Below are 22,222 nucleotides of genomic sequence, written 5' to 3' on the forward strand. Positions count from 1 at the left end.
TCCAACCTTTCATCATACCATGGTATTTTCTAAATGGAGATTGTTGTAGCCATGTGTACACTTGTGTGCACCAACATGTTACGTGCATAGTCCCAGACACGAAAGCTTTCATTACCTGATTTCTTATTGGTGGGTGTGCAGAGGTCCGGTCTCTGTGAGGATGACTCTCTCTTGTGACTGCAGATGCCCCAGAGTCTATATGGACAGATCCCACCGGTGTGGGCTAGAGGGAACAACAACTCCTAAACACGAGTCAGGCTTAATATTCCTTAGTTCACATTTGCAACGTGTTACTTACTATCTGCCTGCCAACCCAGTCATATGTGTAGTCGAAGGTGTATCCTTTGCGCTCAAACAGTTCAGTGAATAAAGTCCTCAAATATTCATAGTCAGGCTTTTCAAAGAAGTCTAGCCGTCTTACATATCGCAGGTAAGTGGCCATCTCCTCTGAATGAAACAATATAACATGGTTTGAATATAAGATGGGGAACAGAACTTGCAGCAGTGCTTGTGGTGACCTATAAACGATATGATGTTTGTTTATAACATTTCCAAAATAGTCAATTATGCTGAATAATTGAAATATTCATTCAATATTCAATTATTATTATACTGGTAAACTAAGCAGAATACCTGGGAAGTTCTCACAAAGGACCTCGATGGGAGTGTTTCGTTTAGTGTCTCCAATCTTCTGGTATCGCTCTTTCAGTGTGTCAGCCTGCAGGAGATCCAACACAGCAGTTCTAATGACTACTGCAGATGAATAATGGCTGGCTGGTAAACCAAATATAGCTCTGCTATAACAGTTTCCACTATTATGAGTTGGAATTTTTGTCCATTCTTTTTTAAAGCTCTTTTCAAGTTTACCTCAAAGGTGTTTCTAGATTGGGGTTATGGCTCATTTGTTCTTCACATCACACCTCTCCAAGCATTCATGCAGTTATGGGCCTTCCATAAATTGTTAATGCAGAAAGCAGCATAGACTTTCACAAAATGTTTTAGTTCAATGAAGACTTCAGATTGAGAGGAAATGATTGATACCTGATTTACAACATGATTTTGTCAGAATTGTAAATGAATAAATGTAAACACATTCCAATAAACAATATCAAAACCTTACCTTAAGTCCTTGCCATGGCAAACTCCCACGAAGAAAATACATGAACATGTGACCTAAAGCCTCCAGGTCATCTCGTCGGCTTTGCTCTACATCAAAAGATTTAATAGCTTTTTTCTGATAAACAGGTTTACAAAGCCAAACCAACTAACATAAAACACATTCGATGACTTAATCCCAAAATAAACACAAAAGGTGTGATAGCGTACCTTTGCCTAAATGCGTGTTGATGGACATGTAGCGGGCAGTGCCAGTCAAGCTCTTATGCTCCCGGTATGGAATGTGTTTTTTGGTCTCGGGGTCGATGTACTCTTTGGCCAAGCCAAAGTCAATAATGTGGATAATGTGCTCCTTTTTATTCCCTTGCCGTCCAATGAGAAAATTTTCAGGTTTTACATCTCTATAGATAAGGTTTTTAGAATGCACATACTCCATTCGAGATATCTGTAGAACAAGGATAAATGTCAGAGTGTAACAACAGAGAAAGGAAACTAAGCAAAAAGAATAAAGACTGAAGTGCACCTAAACACTCGTCAGGAAGAAAACTAGAATCTCTCAAACAACTAGTTTACATTTCATCATCCTTTTGGATGAGCTACTACCACCCCAAAAAATAAAAATAAAAACAAACAAAATCTACCACGCCCTAAGGTTTTTCAAGGGGAAATTTATTTAGTGAGAAAAGGGTTTGAGTCTTCTAAGGTTTTTCAGTGCAGTGTATGAGACTCCAACAGGGTTAAATGCCAGAGCAAACTGTAAAGACTATTACAACATTTCCCACTGATGTCATGAAATTGGGAACAACTCACCAACTGGATTGCAATCATTAAGACCGTCTTCAATGAAAAGGTCCTGTCACAGAGGTCAAAGAGGTCCTCTAGACTTGGGCCCAAGAGCTCCAGAACCATGGCATTGTATTTTCCACAAGGTCCAAAGTAAAACACTTGGGGCACACCTTCAGCTAAAACATATACAAAAAGCAAACTGTCAGAGCGTAAAAGACACATTGTTAGCTTTCCTTATAAATGTCAACATAACATTAATTCTGCATTGCTAGAATACAATCTAAATGTAAAACAACCATGAGTCAATGGGTTGTTCATTTTACCTGTTGTAATGGCAAAAACAAACAAAAAACAAACCTGTGCCTTTTTCATGCTTGTAAACTGGTCTGCATAATGCAAGGTTAGCTGGCAAGACTGTGTACTATTGCCCTTTGTAGAGTAATTATAGTTAGGCTCAAGGTGAGCACCAAAAGGGTTAGAGGGAACCGAGAGCGGCGAAGAATACTCAGGAAACTGTACACCCAAAACTAAAATTAGACTTGGCCATGCAAATGCAACTCTAACACTCTTTTAGAGCAAAAGTGTGCTTTCTCAGCTTCCAAACTAATTTAGATCACTCGGAGGCTCCAAAATGCCTCAGCTTCTTAAGAGTGCAGTTAAGGTCGATGCAAGGGGCCAGCACTGTGTACCTTCATAAATGCCTTGCTTTCTTTTTAACTCGAGTTGGTCTCTAGCTCCTGAAGAACATTTGCCATTCTGTCATGGCAGTCCATGTTTGGGTTGAAAAATCACGACGTTGATTTAAAAAACAAACAAAAAAAGCAGCCGCATTATATGAACACACTTTGTCATGAGAGTCATTCGATTAAAAAAAACAGTGTTTTATAGTTTCCTTGAATAAAGTTCAAGTGAAGCTCGTCTCAAACCAGTTTTCCCCCAGGTTGCTAGACGGCTAAAAATCCGTTTAGTGGAGTAGGGTTCCCATTAGCAGCAGGTATTTTAGAACCAGTTAATACAACAATGGTCAGTGTAAATTTTCAAAAGGCTGCCAAAATGTTTAGCAACTACTATTAGAGTGCGTCTATGGTCAAATTATCTTTCAATGCTGGCATAAATTCAATCAGATGAAAGGTATCAACTCATGAAACCACCACACCGTTGGAATGAATTTTGCATCCATCCATTTTTTACATCTTATTATATTCAGGGTCATGGGTGAGTGAGGGGGCGCTGCGATTAGCTGGCGACCTGTCGAGGGTGTGTTCTGCCTGTCGCCCACAAAGTCAGCTGGGATACGCGCAAGCTCACCTGCGACCCTTCATGAGGAGAAGCGCTACAGAAAATGGATGGATGGGTGAGCTGTAGCCTCTATCTCAGCTGATATTTGGGCAAAAAACAGGGGAGGCGCACAAACAACCAACCACAATATTCATTCATGATTTGCTACATTTTCTTTTAATCTCGATTCCAAGAACTATGTTGAACTGAGCGGAGAAGCTTCAGTTCGAAAAGTTGTGCTATTCTAACCTCGTGTGGCATCTATGGGTAGGGTTGGGCATCGAGAATCAAGAAACGACTGGAACCGGGACTAATGTTCCAGTTCTCCCGGAAGCATTCAAATTTTAAAATGACCAGTCGCCTCAGTGCAACACATAATATTATATTGCGCAAAGGAGGCTTTCGCGATGTGTACCGTCTGACGCGCTCCGAGCCTCAGCCTACACCGCGCGGAGCTTCAGTGAAGACAACTCTCAGTCAACTGGGTGAGTGAAACAATAAAATAAGTCGATGCCAACATTGAGACAGCTAACAAGGTAAACGGTTGCTTGCACTATTGCACTGATGGTTTTTAGCCTTCAACGTATTATTATTTATTTTAGTCTTCAACGTAAGTGCCGATGACAAAAAAAAAAATTGGGCTAAAACCGTAGCAACTTTACATCACAATGAATTGGGACAAAATTCACACAGCATCACAAACACTAACCTTGTGCCTCATCGGCAGGTAGGGAAAGGAATAAACGTTTTATAGGAGTTGGTTCCATCCATTTAAAAAAAAAATAAAAAATAAAAAAATATCTCCGGTGCCGTGTGAAGTTACTTTTCGTGCCAAAATGCTGAGTTCCGGTGCGTACCCTTCAAAATAAAAGGCTACAAGCTTAAAACAAAACAAGTTAAAATGTGCACATATAAACCATTTGACGTGATAAAACAGAATACAGGGGCAGCTACATAGCATTGTTAAAATAACTACTTTAACAATGCTACATTTAACTTTAAGCTGAAACATTAATTAATGAATATTAAGTCACTTGCATGCATTGCCTTTTATTTCATAGTTTTGATATTGATACTGGTTATAAAGAACCTCGAGTCAAATGTTCATTTTAGTCTATGGTGCGGGCTGCTAAGAAAATGGATGTTCATAATTTGGACACCCTTTATTTAAACCATGCAAACGTTTTTGACCCAGCCCCCTAAAAAGAATCTGAATCGAGACTCGTTTGGAGCCGGAACCGGAACCGCTCAAATTCAAACGACGCCCAACCCCATCTATGGGTATACAACTTTTGGTGGGGGTGAAGGAGAAATTACTCGCACATTTAGTCCATTAGGCGGCTCGGTGGTCGACTGGTTAGCACATCAGCCTCACATTTCTGAGGACCTGGGTTCAAATCCGGCCTCGCCTGTGTGGAGTTTGTATGTTCTCACAGTGCCTGCGTGGGTTTTCTCCGGCTACTCCAGTTTCCTCCCACATCCCCAAAACACGTACAGTAGGTTAATTGAAGACCCTCAATTGTCTGTAGGTATGAATGTGCGTGCGAATGATTGTTTGTTTATATGTGCCCTGCGATTGGGTGGCAACCAGTTCAGGGTGTACCCCGCCTTCTGCCCGCAGTTAGCTGGGATGGGCTCCAGCATACCCTTGACCCTAGTGAGAAAATGTATGGATGAATTGAGTCAATTAACAGCAGGGCTCGATCCCTATCACCCGCTTTTCTATGGGGTAATTACAGAGTATTTAATCAACCTCGGGTGCATGTTTATGGAATATGGCAAGAAGCCGCAGCACACGGAGAACATGGAAGTGATACACAGAAAGGTCCAAGCTGAGATTCAAACCCAAAACCTCCGTGGGAAAGAACCACAAGTGGCACTGCACTAACACCCATGACTATATACTGACACACAACTCATAACCATAGCATTTACACCAAGATTAAAAGAAATGCCAAATGAATCTCATGTTACCACTGCAAAGGATCAGAAACATTGCAAAGTGCATTACCTTTATACATTACAGTATATTGTTATAGTATTGCAAGTGTGACCCCAGACACACACGAGAAAAAGTATGTGAACCCTTTGTAATTACCTGGATTGGTGCATGACTAGATCATGAAATGTGATCTGATCGTCTCAACAATAGACAGACAAAGCCTGTGTAAACTAACATCACAAAAAACAACTATATACTTTCATGTTATTATAGGCTACACCAGGTAAAAGTTCAAAGAGGAAAAAGTATGTAAGGTAAACTCCTAGGCCAATGACTTCTCCAAGAGTCAACGACTTGGACTCTAATCAAAGTGATGAGATGGGAGGTGTTGGCATACTAAAATTAAAACCTCATCCCAAATGCCAAGTATGGTGGAGGAGTCATGATTGAGCACTGCTTTACTTTCTCAGGGCCTGGACGAAATAGTATCGTTGATGGAAGAATTCACTTCCAAGTTTGTCAAGATATTTTACAGGAAAATTTAAGACCACCTCTCTGCCAATGGAGGCTTAAAGGGGCTCTAAGCATATATCCGTGTTTTGTTTCTTCTTCTTCTTCTTTTCCTCTCGGCTTGTCCCGTTAGGGGTCGCCACAGCGCGTCATCCTTTTCCATGTAAATCCGTGTTTTGTTTCTAAATACATTAAATAGGTTTAAAAAGCTGAAAACATATGCAACGACAAAACAATATATTGCTGAATTGTTGAGATATCCTGTAGCTTAAGCATCATTTTCACAGTTTGAATTTTCCCTTTTTTTGTGGGGCTGGGGCGTATACTTTCTAGCGAGAGTTCCCATCCCCACTGTATAAGTACAACATGAGGTCTTTTCGTTTGGCTGCTGCTCACTTGTGAGTTTGGTGTGCTTAGCTTCCATAACAAGGCCCATTTACCACTTCAGCGTGCAGTTAGCAAGCTAATGACGGGAAGACCCCTAAAATGCGTCTTCGCTGGATGCCTCAATTTACAGAACAGCTGAGCGACGTTTTTTTAAGCTCCCACAAATTGAGGAAATGAAAAAGCAATTGATTTACTTTTTTAAAATAATAATTATATATATATATATATATATATAAATAATATATAATATAATATCCATCCATCCATTTTCTGAGCCGCTTCTCCTCACTAGGGTCGCGTGTGTGCTGGAGCCTATCCCATCTATACTATATATAATATGTATATATGATATATAATATATATATTAAGCACGTGAGAAAATAGAACAGTTTAAGGACAATGTTCCTCAACGTACAATTGTGAGGAATTTAGGGATTTCATCATTTACGGTCCATATCATCATCAAAAGGTTCAGAGAATCTGGAGAAGTCATTGCATATAAGCGGCAAGGCTGAAAACCAACATTGAATGCCCGTGACCTTCGATCCCTCAGGCGGCACTGCATCAAAAACCGACATCAATGTGTAAAGGATATCACCACATGGGCTCAGGAACAATTCAGAAAACCAATGTCAGTAAATACAGTTCGGCGCTACATCTGTAAGTGCGACTTGAAACTCTACTATGCAAAGCAAAAGCCATTTATCAACAACACCCAGAAACGCCGCCGGCTTCTCTGGGCCAAAGTGGAAAAGTGTTCTGTGGGTCCACATTTCAAATTGTTTTTGGAAATTGTGGACGCGGTGTTCTCCGGGTCAAAGACGAAAAGAACCATCCAGACTTTTATGGACGCAGCATCTGTGATGGTATGGGGCTGTGTTAGTGCCAATGGCATGGGTAACTTACACATCTGTGAAGGCACCATTAATGCTGAAAGGTACATACAGGTTTTGGAGACACATATGCTGCCATCCAAGCAACGTCTTTTTCACGGACACCCTGCTTATTTCAGCAAGACAATGCCAAACCACATTCTGCACGTTACAACAGCGTGGCTTTGTAGTAAAAGATTGCGGGTACAAGACTGGCCTGCCTGCAGTCCAGACCTGTCTCCCATTGAAAATGTGTGGCGCATTATGAAGCGTAAAATACGACAACGGAGACACCGGACTGTTGAACAGCTAAGCTGTACATCAAGCAAGAATGGGAAATAATTGCACCTACAAAGCTTCAACAATTAGTGTCCTCAGTTCCAAAACATTTATTTGAATGTTGTTAAAAGAAAAGGTGATGTAAGACAGTGGCAAACATGACCCTGTCCCAGCTTTTTTGGAACGTGTTGCAGCCATAAAATTCTAAGTTAATGATTATTTGCTAAAAACAAAGTTTATCAGTTTGAACATTAAATATCTTTTCTTTGCAGTGTATTCAATACAATATAGGTTGAATGTGATTTGCAAATCATTGTATTCCGTTTTTATTTATGTTTAACACAACGTCCCAACTTCATTGGAATTGGGGTTGTATATGAGTGTCACAACAAAGAGTCGGAAAACTTATGGCTGTGTGATATTTCAATTTTTCTTTAATAAATCTGCTAAAATTTCAACAATTCCGTTTTTTTCTGTCAATATGGGGTGCTTTGGGTACATTAATGAGGAACAAAAATGAAAAATGATTTTAGCAAATTGCTCTAAATGGCTTGTAGAGCCACCTTTGCGGCAATCACGGCTGTAAGTCATTTTTGAAATGTCTTTTATGAGCTTGCCACATCTTGCCACTGGGATTTTTATCCATCCCTCAAGGGGAAACTTTTCCAGCTCCTTCAAGTTTGATGCTCACTGACAGAGTGGTACAGGTTTTGCTCAAGAATATAACTATTTTGCACGAATATCGTTCCCTCAACTCAGACGAGTTTTCCCGTCACTGGTGTTGAAAAACATATCCACAGCATGATACTACTACCATCATGTTTCACGATAGGGATGGTGTTCTTGGTGTTATGAGTTGTGTTGGCTGTGCACCAGCCATAGAGTTTTCCTTGATAGCCGAAAGGATAAATTTTAGTCTCATCTCAGCAGAGCCCCTTCCTCCATACATTTTAGGACTCTCCCACATGCATTTAATCAAACTGAAAACATCCTTATTTTTAGCTGAAAAGTACTCCTTTCTTCTTGGCACTCTCCCATAAAGCCCAACTTTATGGAGTGTACATCTTATTGTGGTCCTATGGATAGACAGTCCAGCCTCTGCTGGTGAGCTCTGCAGCCTCTCTGATTAATGCCCTCCTTGTCTGGTCTGTGGGTTTTGGTGGGCAGCCCTCTCCTGGCAGATTTGTTGTGGTGCCTTGGAATCAAAGATTTAGATTTCTTTGGTATTATTATTTATTTTTAATCCAACATTGACTTCTACTTCTCAACAAATTTTTCTGACTTGTTAGGAGTGTTCCTTGGTCTTCATGGCTGTGTTCGGTTAGCGGTGTCTCTTGCCACTCGTGCCAAATTGGTGTTGCCTCTGGGGCCTTTCATAAAAGGTGTTTACACCAGTGGCGCAAGGTGCATTTTGGGCCTGTCCCTTCAGTCAGGATTTAAATGTCCTAATCTACCCCTTAATTCCACCAGTATCATGTCGCAATCTCACAAATAATAAACAAAAACGCAATATAACAATGTGGGACATTAGCGAAAGAGAGAGGCATTCGTCTATTTGGGCTGAATACCATTATTACTCAGGAAAGAGACGTAGTTAACACTATATTCATCCAAACCTCTACACTACAACATCATTTGGAGCAGTTCACAATCAATATTTATCAAATAACCTGAAAAAACGTTAAATAAAATACGTAGAAGTAGGTTAATATATATATACCATACATCACACTCACCAGAGATGCTGATTATTTATAGATCATAAAATATATCCTTACTTTACAGCTTAGAGCCTCGAAAGATAGTTTGAAGCCCTAATACATGCTGCTCTGGAAGTACCAAATAAATAATTTTACTGTTTGAAGAAAGCCAGTCAGCAGCAGTGCTGGCCAACCTCTCCTCACAATGTCCAGTATTTCTTGAAAAGTCCACCTTGAAATTTTTTTTTTTTTTTTTTTTTTTGTAATTTCAAACACAAAGTAAAAAAAAAATTCTCCTCCTCCATCAGCCATTCTCGGTGTTATTATTATATGCAGATGACTACAGACTCTTCAGCTCTGATCAATTAATCAGAGGAGGGAAAAATGCTGACTTCACTGTGAGCCTTCTAGCTGGCCTTGTTCCGGAAATCTGAAATCTTATTTGTTAAAAAAAAAGTTCCCTCGGTTCTAAAGGCCCTGGGAAGATTACATTGACATGGAAATACACAGAAACTGAAATCCGAATGGACAATAAAAGTCTAACATACACACTACTGGAAGCCTGGCAAGAGGATAGCTATGAAATGAAGAAAGTAGACTGTTGAAAATAAAGGAATACTATTTAATTTAAAGCTATAGTATGTAACTTTAAAAGTAGCTGGTATAATGTTTCATGCCTGAAAATACCCTTTAACAGTGCAATAGTGTCCACCTGACCTTGAAAAATACTCTCAACCAATACCCAAATTGCGCACTCTTCTAAAAGACATGGCAGCAAAATTATTACTAACAGATTGTACAGACAAATAGTCCTCACGTTTCAAAAGGCATTGCACAATCCCTAACTGAATAATCCTCATTAGTATCCAATGACAGTTGGTTACAGATAGAAAACAACACCTGATTGGACATGAGTCAATGCAGATTAATTCTGAACGATCCACAGGCACTATGACAACGGCATTGGCTGTGGGGATTGAGGTGCTGCAATGATGTCACATTATCCCATCTGGAGGAGAAGACGTGAGTCAGATTAGTACTAAGAAAGGCAGATGCACTCTAAATATTTTATTAATTTCCACACAGTTGCTCTTTTGCAGCCTTGGTCTTTGCAAAACAATAGAGAGAATGTACAGTATGAGCTCCAAAACACAAAAAAAAGATCCCCGATTTCCTGTTCCAACACAGGATATTTGTATCCAAGTATATCAATTGAAAGTGCATTTTCAGACTTTTTCCAGAAAAATATTTAAAATGGCAATTTCCATCTATCCTTTAAATTGTCCAACTCCCCACCCAAGCATTTTTTTTTTTTTTTTTACCGGCGAACAGCATTTTACACATTATTTCTTAATACATTATAAAATATACAATTTCACAAATAGCAAACATTTCATGAGTAACTGATCAATGTAGAGGCTAATGACTTTCAAAATAATCCCCACCCCAATTTTTAAATGTTTGTGTTTCATTTTTAGTTTTTTTTTGGGTGGTTTGTCCCCGCTTATTCAAGAATTTTTGGGGTTAACCCCCCACCACATTATTTTTAAAATAACTAAATCATTTAGAGTGGCATAAGAACATTTTAGGGGGTGCAGAAGCCCCGCTAAAATAGGCCTATAAACGCCACTGGCCTTCACACAGTCCATGAAGTCTTGCTCTTGGTCCTGACATAGTCCTTGTGCCACAACATAACAGCCTCAGTGGCATCATACTCCCTGACTGGCTCGCTAATCTTCCCTAATTTAAATATGGAAACATTCACTCTTGATTGGATTCCATATCACAGCGTCTGCTAGATGTCGTGTCCTTTGATGCCTAGTTCAGAGAGTTTGATCCTAGTTATTTGTGCACAATGAACGCACATTTGTTTTGTTTGTGGCGCTTGGTGAGTGTTAATTTCGGACCCTGCTTGTCTTGTCACCAGTGGGTGCATTTGAGTATTCAAAATTAAAAAAAGTTTTTTTTTATAGATATCACAGAATGTCATAAAAGCAAAATACACTTGTACTTTTTTGTTAACTTTAAAAGACGGCATCATTTATCAATGTGACTAAAGTCAATCAAACGAGCCTTTAAAATATGTTGGGTTAAGGCAAGGGTTCATAAAAATTCTAATTAAAACAGTACATAAATCAGTTTTGTTTTTTTATCAAATATTGTTGTATTGAAATGTATGGTTGTATTTCAATCTATTTCAGCAAGGTATTTAAAATGGATTTAAGTAATTGTTAATATAAATATCATTACAAGAAATACACACAAAATCCCGATCAGGAAAATCTAATGCTGCTTGTGGTCACTGTCAGACTGCTGTACAAGATTATACACTTGTATGATTTGGAGGCGTTAAATTCATGGTATCAGTACCACTGATACCATGATACTGATACCACCACCATTAAATTACAAATTGTTTATGTTTTGTGTTTTATGGGTTATTGTCTCTCCTTTCCAAGATTGGTAGATTAGATTGACTTGAAATTGGATGAAATAATACATGCGAAGTTTGGCACGTAGGCCTTTTTGGTGTCCCATACACCCATTGTGGCTCACTGCCCAAATAGCCAGGAACCATTATTTGACTATCACTCCATGGTAACATGCGGCTGTCATAGATTGCTGCTCGGCAATTTGGATTTCAATTTGGACCCAAAAAAATTTAAATGAGTGGGCAGCTATTGTTGATGGTCATTATAAACAACAGGTACTATTTTTGGCAGGTATTATGATGAGGAACAGGTAATAATTTTTGAGTAACTTTTTAAATGGGAATTACCAAGTGGAACATGTATTATTTGTAGCATTATTAAATGGAAAGTTTTTTATTCATTTAATTTAGGGCTAAATCCAAGGACACGTCAACAGCAGACAGTTGGAGTCAGGATTCGAACCACCGACCCTTCGGTCAGTGGACGACCCGCTACTACTATGCTTCATTCTGTTTTGTCCTATTTTCTTTCCGCACAAGGAATATGTCAATAGGAAAACTAATTTTTAAATCAAAATATCCCAAAACTAAAGACTCAAATGATAAGCAACTCATTGTCCTGTAAATTTTAGTGGGTGACAATATGGGTGTTAATACTTCCATTTATGTTTCCTAACTTGCATTTGTGAAACAGAGTTCAGAGCTTGGGTGCACCAGTCCATTTAGGGAAAAGATACTGTATGTATTTCTGGTCCGCTTTCTGGTTCAACAGAACTGTTTCATTGCAGACGCAAACCAACACAGAATATTTCATGCTTTATGAATCTTTTATGCTCAGTCATAACTGGGAACAATGACAATGATTAACTTCCCTATGATGCACAACATACTGACACTGAAGGCTGTGACAATTGAAATTCTTAGCCGATTTTTTCCCCCCCATTCAATATAATAAAGATTAAATATTGTATCTGATTAGTTTCACGACTTTCTTCCATTTTTCTTTTTAGTTAGGGTTAGTAGCCAGCTCCTTTCCATTTTGCCCCAAAGCCATTTATTAGGCACACAAGGATATACTGTATACATACACATTCCTAAAGACGAAAATAAGTTGCTAAACCTGTTTAATATTGTGTTGCAACACTGAGTTATGAGTAATCACCAACTATGTAAATGATACAATCAGCTCAACAAGTGACAACAAATAAACCAGTGACACCAAAACAAGCCAAGTATGTCCCCGTGACCTACCTGTAGTTCCCAGCGTTTTGTAGAACCGGTACTCTAAATGCAACTGCGGTGCCCTTGACTTCACTGGTTCCTGTGCAAAAACAAAAGGCAAAGTAGCAGTAATTCTGAGACAATTCCCAAAAATATACAGGCACAAGTCAGAGAAAATAACAAGGAAATGTATCTTTACTACATCTACCTGGAAATTGGCATTAGGGGCTGACTCACACTTGTCAATCCGTATAGAACACACACACACACTAGGATGATTTGACTGCAGGGAATACCTCGTCTATCTCGCTCAAACTCAGTGCACTTCCGTTGCTTATGCGTTAGGGTTAGAGAATACTGCGTAGAATTTTTGTTTTTAATTTAACATAAGCAAGCGGGAAGACTGACGAGTACAATGCGGCAAAAAAAAATTTTTCTTCAAGCAGAAAAACATTGACAAGTACATGTTGATGTATAAATTTAAGATTAACATTAAATTTGCTGCATTTCTTTGCTTTTTATTTTGGCCTCCAACTTAAGCCACCTGCACCTGATGCCTGCTTCAAACTGTGCCACATGAATAGCATCCGCTTCTTTAAGCACTCTCATTCTGGAAAAGAATTGACTAAAATCATTGTCTGTGTCACTTCATTTTTCACTATTACCAACTTCAAAGGATAATCCCAAATGCATCATCCACAAAAATATCAAGTACAGTATTTTCTTTTTTTGTAACCACAGCATGTACATCAATAAAAAAAAAATAAAAAAAAAAAATGTGAATGTACAAATTCTGATATTTGTGTGTGTCTATGTACAGTCAAAACTACAACAAAACATCTGCAATTTACTGCACGGTATTTTCTGAAGTTATAAGTGAGTTGAAATATCCACGTTTGGGCAGACAGTGCCCGAAAAACACTACAATACATGAAAGCTGTTGTTTTTGTTCGTCTAAATGTAAACAAGAGTAGCGCGCAGTTGCCTTCATGGTAACGATGACCTTGCCAACATGGTGGCCGGGTAGGCACGGCGATCAGCCGGGCTCGCTTATCTAGTGTTAATACCCATGTCCGGGAAGCCCAATAGAGGACGTTTTGTGAGGTCATGTGACTTTCTTGTGTCGTTTGACTGGTGAACTAGACAAACGTCACGAGCGCTGAAATTGGATTGGAGCAAACAGCACCCAATGCGGAAGTCGAAGTCGTAGTCTCGCGCACGAAATAGTTGATAAATAATAGTAGTGAGCGACAGATCATTGTAACGGAATAAAAGTACCGTTACTTCTTAACAGCAGAAGCGGCGGGAGTGTTTTTTTCTGGTCTCATCAACTCCTGTGACTTATCCAAAACAGGTCCCGAGCACACAGGCGGAACCTCAGGCTGATGCGCTCACATATCAATCCACCGCGGAGTAATATTCAGAAATTACATGTGTGTGTGGAATGGATCTAGCTGCCAGCATTCAATGAGTACGAAACAGCCTATGACAACAGCGGTAGAGACCCCTCCTACCCAGGAAAAAAACTTCGAATCAATAACATACACTTAAATGGCCTACTTTCAGTCGAAAGGCGACTGATTTGCATGCATCTACATGGTAATATTTGGGCCAAACTGAAAAATTGTACTGTACAAAAGCAAGAACAGATTTAGGAGAATCTGGTAATTCCATAAAGAAAAAAAAAAAAAAAAGAAATAGTTTCTGAAACTAATACATTTAGAACATTCCAGGCATAAAAAAGAAGTGAAACTGAAATACCATACAATACTTGATATACTCATAGTTTAATGTGACTGTGCAAACGTTTGTGCACTCGGGAAAGAAGTACCCAGACTGAAATTACAATTTTTGTTGGCTTTGTTAAATCATCGACTAGAAGTGTTTTGAACAAATATTGAATAAAATATATTGCTCAACGTGGCAGGTCTGCTTGTCTCAGACTGCGGCATTTATATCTGTGTGGGAAACTTAACAATTGGGACTTTCTTCTCTTGATATTACAACTTTTTTTTTTTTTTTTTTTCTCTCAATGTGGACTTATGTGGAAGGGCGACCATGCTTTAGCTTGACACGGGACAATTGGCTGAGCGTGAGTGCAGCGTTACTCCAGTTTGTGTTCGATCTGACACAAAGTGGACGATAAGACTGTACTGGACGCTCAAATTGACTTCAAAGGTAATCTGCCAAATGTACTGTCAGTCCAAATACTCAACGACACCAGCAACAGCACCAACTAAACCTTTGTCTATGAAAAATCCAACCATTTTCTTTTATATTGTGTGATACAAATGTATTTGTGGACAATTATAGGTTATTTCATTCATCTGACAACTGAGTAAAAACCCTCAGATTTTGTATACCTGAACAGGACTTGACTGTGCATTGATGTATTGAAAAACAACATACTGCCAAATATGTAGCTCCCAACTACTTCACTGGATGAGCTGCACACTAACATTGTTGTTTCTTCAGCCAGAGTGGAATAATAGAGACATGACTCACTTTGCCAGCATCTAGGCATCATAACAGTGTACCTACCATACCACCTCAGTTTGTTTTGTGCATTTAACAAAAGCAGTGACTAAACATGCAGTCTGGTAACATCTGTGTATACATTAACCAGTCCCTTTGTCGAATGAAACACGTTTCCTGTCTTGCAACAATGGCAGTCTAAAATTAGCAACAGTGTTTCTGTGATCTAGTACATAAGGTGGAGCAGAAGGAAAGATCTGACTTTGCTTTTCTACTAATGAACTCTTGCAGTACTAATACCTGTTAATGATCACTACTGGTGGTAAGATGTTCATCAGAACATGACTGAGCTGCATTTTTTTTTTTTTTTTTTTTACAACCATTTAACTCCAGTGGTTAAGTTTCAAGAGGAGATAGAATGTCAACTTACCAGTTTAATAGCTACATACTCGTTGGTGTAGAGATTTTTACCTGGAGGGGAAAAAAAAAAAAAAAAAGAAAAACTCTCTTTAAAAATCACATGTCTGAACCATATTTTGCCATGCCGTTTTGTTTATATGCATGTATGTGACAGAGTTGGGAAGATTACTTTGGGGGGGGGGAAAGTTGATTACAATTACAAGTCACCCTGTTGAATATGTAACTATTTCAATTACTTTTTCAAAGTAATATAACTCATTACATTTGATTACATTTCATTACCGGTACTTAATGTTGAATGAATGCATCAAGAGAACCTTTGGATGTTTCCTCCCCCTAATAAAGTGGATTAAAACTATAGATAATTAATTTGGAATTAACCACATGAATTATGTTATTTCCACAAACAATAATCTGATAACAACATTTGATGAAATGTTAAAAATGTGTTTGTTGCATTATGTGTACAGCATGTGGAAAACCACCATACCATACCACCCTGACCGAATGAAAATGTGCACAACTTCAGACATGCAAACAGCAAAGGCATGAAAAAGGTGACCAAAAAAACAAACAAACAAACCAAAAAAATTAGGGGGAGTCTGGGAGGACCCCCCGCAGAGAATTTATTTATACAATCTGGAAGACGCTAAAGAGTACAATAAGAAAAAAAAACAGAAAATACAATTAACGCAGAAAAACGTATTTACACTGCTCAAGTACATGTTGATGTACAAATTTAAGATAAAAATGAAATTTGCCTCATTTCTTTGCTTTTTTGTTTTGGCCTCCAAGTTGAGCCAGAGACATCTCCACCTACACCTGATGCCTGTTTCAAGCTGTGCCACATGAATATCATCCTCCTCTTTAGGCACTCTCATTCAGGAAAATAATTGACTAAAATAATTCTCTGTTTCACTATATTTTTCACTATTACCAACTTCAAAGGCTAATCCCAAATGCATCCTCCAGGAATATATTAAGGACAATATGTTTCTGTTTTTATTGGCCATTTCTGAATTTGAAGTTAGTTCATTCTGTGTTGTGACATAATCCCTAACAGCGCTCCGTCGTTTAATACATTTAACATTAACATCAGTAAACTAATTAGATAATTGTAGATGCGCTTCCTAATTAATACTAAATGTACTAGCGGATCAGCTCTCGTCGCTGATGTTACGTGTGTTTCGGGTTCCACTTAGGACCACAACCAGGGCCCCGACCCACAGCACCTCAACGCGAAAATACAAAAGACCAGCGCAACAAATACCACACTGGCTGATCTGATGAGCAAAAATGTTGCTTAAACGTAGGAGTAGCAATAGAGGATGTCCGCTTCAGAGGTTGGTAGAGTAGCCAAATATTGTACTCAAGTAAGAGTACCGGCGGCATGGTGAACAACTGGTTAGAGCGTCTGCCTCACAGTTCTCAGAACATAAAAAAAAAACCCAAATTATAATTATTTTTTTGTTACAAAATCAAATGTGAATGTACAAATTTGGATGTTGCTGTGTGTGTATACGCAGTCAAAACTACAAAAAGAAAAAAAAAAAACATCTGCAATTTACTACATGGTGTTTTCTAAAGTTATAGTGAGCTGAAATATCCACATTTGGGCAGACAGTGCCAGACAAATACTACAATACATGAAAGCTGTTGTTTTTGTTCGTCTAAATGTAAACGAGTAGCGCGGCGTTGCCTTCATGGTAACGACGATCTTCCCAACATGGCCGCCACGTACGCACAACGATCAGTGGGGCAGGCTTACCTAGTGTGAATACCTAGGTCCAGGAAGCCCAATGGAAGACGTTGTGTAAGGTCATGTGACCTTCGTGTCGTTTGATTGGTGAACTCGACTGAAACGTCACTAGCGAATAAATTGGATGACGCAAACAGCGCCCCATGAGTAGTCTCGCGCACGAAATAGTTGATAAATAAGCAATAATTGCTAAATAAAAGTAGCGAGCGACATTTAGTTCATTGTAACGGAGTAAAAGTACCGTGACTTATTAACAACAGAAGTGGCGGAAGTTTTTTCTGGTCTTGTCAAATCATGTGACTTTGAGTGCACAGGTGGAACCTCAGGCCGCATATTAGTACGCCGCGGAGTAATACTCACAATTACATCTGTGTGTGGCTGGTGGGTGTGCTGCCAACGTTCAAGGAGTACGAAACAGCCTATGACGTCAGTGACGGCGACCGGCGACCCCCCCCCACTCCCAGGAAAAACTCATCGGATCTATACGATTTACGTAAATGGCCTATCTTGAGTTCAAAACTGCGAATTTCACCGAAAGCTGACTGATTTGGAAGTATGCAATTTAGACAATATTGCTTCAGTGAATGTTCCACAAAAAAGTGCAAAATTTTAAAGAGGAAATTGTTAAAAAAAAACGTTCTTTATTGTGTTCAAAAGTGTATCAATGAGTTAACTATTTCAAAATCTCAGACAAACTAGGGTCGAGCTCATATTTGAAAAAAATATGTCATGGTTGAGACTACTTCAGAATGGCACATGACCAGAGAGAGCCAACCACAAGTATATAAATAAATCAAATGTAACTAAAATTGTAATCATAGAAATTTCCAAACGCAAATGCAATTTAATTCCACGTTTTCTCCCACGAATGCAATGGATTACAATTATATTAATTTCGTAATTCAATTACATAATCTAGTTACCGGTAATCCCCGACACTGGTGACAAATATAAGAACAGATTTGATTCACACATTCTGCTTTGTGAAGCAGTGTTGCCATTATAGCTCAAAGAAAGTATCCATGTGTACACAAAGACAAAGATGCCATGGTAACAATCAGTGAATGATCTGCTGCACATCTCATGTAAAAGGAAATTTAACACCTGGCATGCCCACACAGCACACAAAATAAGATTTGGTAACAAACTCTTCAGGCATGTACATCAACACCAGAAAAGAATATCAGTTGGTTCCTATTTTACCCGGTGCTTCTATTATTACTTGACAAAAGGTCAGAGAGACTGCTACTGCACCCTTTTATTCACTTACCTAGCTTCAATTCACCAAAGTTTCCACAGCCAATCTTCTTGCCAACACGAAAATTTGGGCCCACCATGAGAACCCCAGAGGAACTGGAGGAGCCTGACGGTCGGGACGAGTGTCCACTGCGACTTCCCTGGGAAACTTTAGTGTTCCTCGCAGACCGCTCGCCATATTTGTCCCTCTGTGGATCCATGGTGTGAGCAGCACAGGTCAACGAGGGCCTGGAGTGATGTGTACAAAGACCCCCTGGGCCGGGCCCACCACAGCCACAGCCCTGGTCACTGGCAGTGCCTGGTTGGCACACACACACTCATGAGACAAAAGCTGGTTTGGTCACTCTTCTGTCCTCACTCTGGCCTCAACATTTGTCACAGGAGGGAAGAAGGTGGAAACCCTGACACACAAGAAGAAATACAAAAGATTAAAATGATGAAGGCGGCACGGTATATGACTGGTTAGAGCGTCTGGCTCACAGTTCTGAGGACCGGGATTCAATCCCCTGCCCCGCCAGTGTAGAGTTTGCATGTTCTCCCCGTGCCTGCGTGGGTTTTCTCCGGGCACTCCGGTTTCCTCCCACATTCCAAAAACATGCATGGTAAGTTGATTGAAGACTCTAAATTGCCCGTAGGTGTGAATGTGATTGCGAATGGTTGTTTGTTTATGTGTGCCCTGTGATTGGCTGGCAACCAGTTCAGGGTGTACCCCGCCTCCTGCCCGAAGATAGCTGCGATAGGTTCCAGGACTCCCGCGACCCTAGTGAGGATAAGCGGCTCAGAAAATGGATACAATAATGAAAAGATGCAACCAAACAAAGCAACACTAATATACAATGACAACAGATATCTCACTTAACCTGATGAGAGAAAATTACTGAACATAGACCGATTTCGTTTTTCCAAAATCGATTACCTACAACTTCCCTGGCGCCCTATGGATATGGTTGGGAATAAAAAAATTTAAAAAATTAAAATTAATGCCCATTTAAAATGATTTCACAACTACGGAACAGCAACACCTCATCGTGGAACTGTTATGCACAATACAACATATTGGAAAGAGGAGTTCAGAACATTCGGCTATATTTCATTCATCCATATTCTCTACTGCTTATGCTGTTCAGAGTCACAAATGAGCTGGAGCCTAGTCGAACTGACTTTGACTCGCGACCAGTCCTGGTCACAATCGCATTTTAGAGAGCTATTCTCCCTTCCCATTAAAAATAATTCACCAATGTCGGGGCGCCTCGGGTCGATCCCTGGGCCCGATCCCGCCCCTCGATTGATTGGGTGGGGTCCTCAGCCGCCGCGGTGCGGTCACAGGAATTACAGGACACTTCTGTCAGTCTTTGTGCATGTAAAACAGTATCAATTCACTTGCATGTATCCGCAGACACACACCGCTATGACTCTTTCACTGGGTGTGGGGTCACGCACTTACTGCGACAAATAACTCATGAAAATGCAAATCGCTTCTGTATCCCCTCACTTATAACTCTCGCCCTGTAGACTTCTATACTTCACATAATTAATGCCACCACACTTAAGTTATACAGTCGGGTTCACGACCCTTGTCCTGCATGCTTCTTCTCCTGTCCTTCCCTCAGAGTGTAGCACTACAGCCCAATGCAACACTCATATTTAATGTTTCATTGTTGTAGATCATGTAATGATTTAGTTATCTCATCCTGTTTACAATTAGTGCTTTGTCTTTGTTTCTCTCTCCCTTCTAGAAACTTAGTTCTGTTCGACTGATCAAGTCTGATTCTCAATAAACTTCAATTATAATACCACAGTGGAAGCTTAAAAACTCAACTGTGACACAGTAAAACTGTTCCGGCATGAGAGGGATACAGATTTTCCATTCTGCTTGACCTAACAGCCGAACAGGACCGAAAAAAAATAAATAAATAAATAAATAAAAAATACAAATAAATAAATCACCAAAATGACACTAATTAATCAATTATTATTTCTCACATAGTCAATCAAGGAAATTTAATTAAATGCTCAGTTCCAGCCAGGACACTGTACATGTCTATGTTAAACGTGAATTGCAGCATAAGTCAGGTTGCTTACATACAGGTAGCAACTTCAGCTTTCAATGGGAACTAGTATGCATGGGTGACATCATTCCAGAATTTACCATTAATGGTTCAGATTGCCTCTTAACAAGAAAATGATGGAAACGGCAATGCATGGGAAGCTAATTAGCTGCATGTGACTTTTGGTATTTGGTGTCTGATGTTTTTTTTGTCTCCTGATTAAAATTTTCTGCGATTGGCTGGCAACCAGTTCAGGGTGTACCCCGCCTCCTGCCCGATGATAGCTGGGATAGGCTCCAGCACGCCCGCGACCCTAGTGAGGAGAAGCGGATCAGAAAATGGATGGATGGATGATTCAAATTTTGACAACAGCAGCAGTCAGCTCCGTCCACCAGGTTCATATATTATCATTAAATGCAGCCTGCCTTTTGCTGTTGTAATTTGAACATATCAGTTTTCATTTTGGAACATATTTGCAGCGTAGACAAATGAAGGGAAACTTTTTTTTTTTTCCATAATCTACAAGGCAAATAATTTATCATCCTTTCAACATTTTGGGGATCATGAAACCCTTAGCGCTTCAACTTAAATTTCATTGTAAAGGCAGTATTATCAATGTTATGCACTGAAAAAAAAAGAACCAAAAAAATAACTCTTTACAAGAGGACAATGCCTGATAAGGACATGGTAGTTTACTGTCAGGGTGCTCCTGAGATGACTGCAAGAATCCGAGCAAACATTTGACTATCAAGATTATCTTCCGCCCACAACCTTGGCCAAAACGGCCATGTTTGTGGAGAATATTACATAAACAATTACATAAAAGATGTGCACTCCCAAGGACATTGATGGAAGCTAGTCTGTCCACATCAAATGCACAAGTACATACCACAAACCGGAAACATGCACATACTGCGTTAAATGACACCACTGGGCAGTGCAAAAAAAAAAAAAAAAAAAAAGCCCAAGAAATTATTCAGACATACAGTGTCATCAACAGGTCTCTGACAAATTCAAACATCAGCCAGTGTTTGTTTGCAGCACACTAAATGCTAATATAAATTTGACAAATTACTACATGTTAATTCTTCTACCATAACAAGCCTACATGTCGATCTGACTAGAAGGTTGATGATAATGTAATTCCTGTGCGTGGTGCTGCAGATGTGTGTGTGTGTGTGTGTGTGTGTGTGTGTGTGCATCCGGATGACTCATGCTCAATATTGCCTGCACAGTTCGCAGCATCCAAGACAGCTCAGTTGCTCTTAAGGGCAACCATGCTTACTCTTACATAAAACTAGGAACTGAACTTCATGGCTATAAAATAGGTTGACAGTAAAAACCGTTGGTAAGATGGAACTCTTCCTGTTGTGTAAACACACATTAGGGAAAATACCTAACTTCAAAAAGCGGATTACAGCTGGACTAACAACAATGACCAAACCACACATATCCAGTCTGATTACAACAGACTTACATTGTATGCATCACACAGATCATAACTAAAATTACACACAATGTTGAATTATTACACGCTCCGATGTAAAAAAAAAAAAAAAAAAAAATCCGAACATACTAGATCCTGCATGTCCAGTAGAAGCTTCCAAATAATTTTTTAACATCTGTTAGTAAAAATCTAATGAAATGAATGAAAGAACCAACCCTAATGACGGATGCAATAATGATCATTTCACTAAATTTGCTTGATCGAATAAGGGGAAAAATAACAATCAATATATTT

At 39.4% G+C, this 22,222-nt stretch overlaps 1 protein-coding gene across 5 annotated transcripts in view; it reads right to left on the reverse strand.

Moving 5' to 3' along the window:
* Nucleotides 1-22,222, reverse strand: part of csnk1g1 (casein kinase 1, gamma 1) — a 48,620-nt gene that overhangs the window by 18,580 nt on the left and 7,818 nt on the right. For 4 of the 5 annotated variants that reach the window (XM_061670353.1, XM_061670352.1, XM_061670351.1 and 1 more), the window contains exons 2-10: nt 18,447-18,834; nt 15,428-15,468; nt 12,553-12,622; nt 1,927-2,078; nt 1,327-1,561; nt 1,121-1,206; nt 634-718; nt 299-447; nt 116-223 (exon numbers count right to left, since the gene is read on the reverse strand). In XM_061670353.1, the coding sequence (XP_061526337.1) occupies nt 116-223; nt 299-447; nt 634-718; nt 1,121-1,206; nt 1,327-1,561; nt 1,927-2,078; nt 12,553-12,622; nt 15,428-15,468; nt 18,447-18,633 (1,113 nt within the window). In that variant the 5' untranslated portion in view covers nt 18,634-18,834. The remainder of the gene's footprint in view (nt 1-115; nt 224-298; nt 448-633; nt 719-1,120; nt 1,207-1,326; nt 1,562-1,926; nt 2,079-12,552; nt 12,623-15,427; nt 15,469-18,446; nt 18,835-22,222) is intronic. The other variant, XM_061670354.1, reaches the window with a different exon arrangement.

Source organism: Phycodurus eques, chromosome 2 (assembly GCF_024500275.1).
Source record: "Phycodurus eques isolate BA_2022a chromosome 2, UOR_Pequ_1.1, whole genome shotgun sequence".
NCBI lineage: Eukaryota > Metazoa > Chordata > Actinopteri > Syngnathiformes > Syngnathidae > Phycodurus > Phycodurus eques.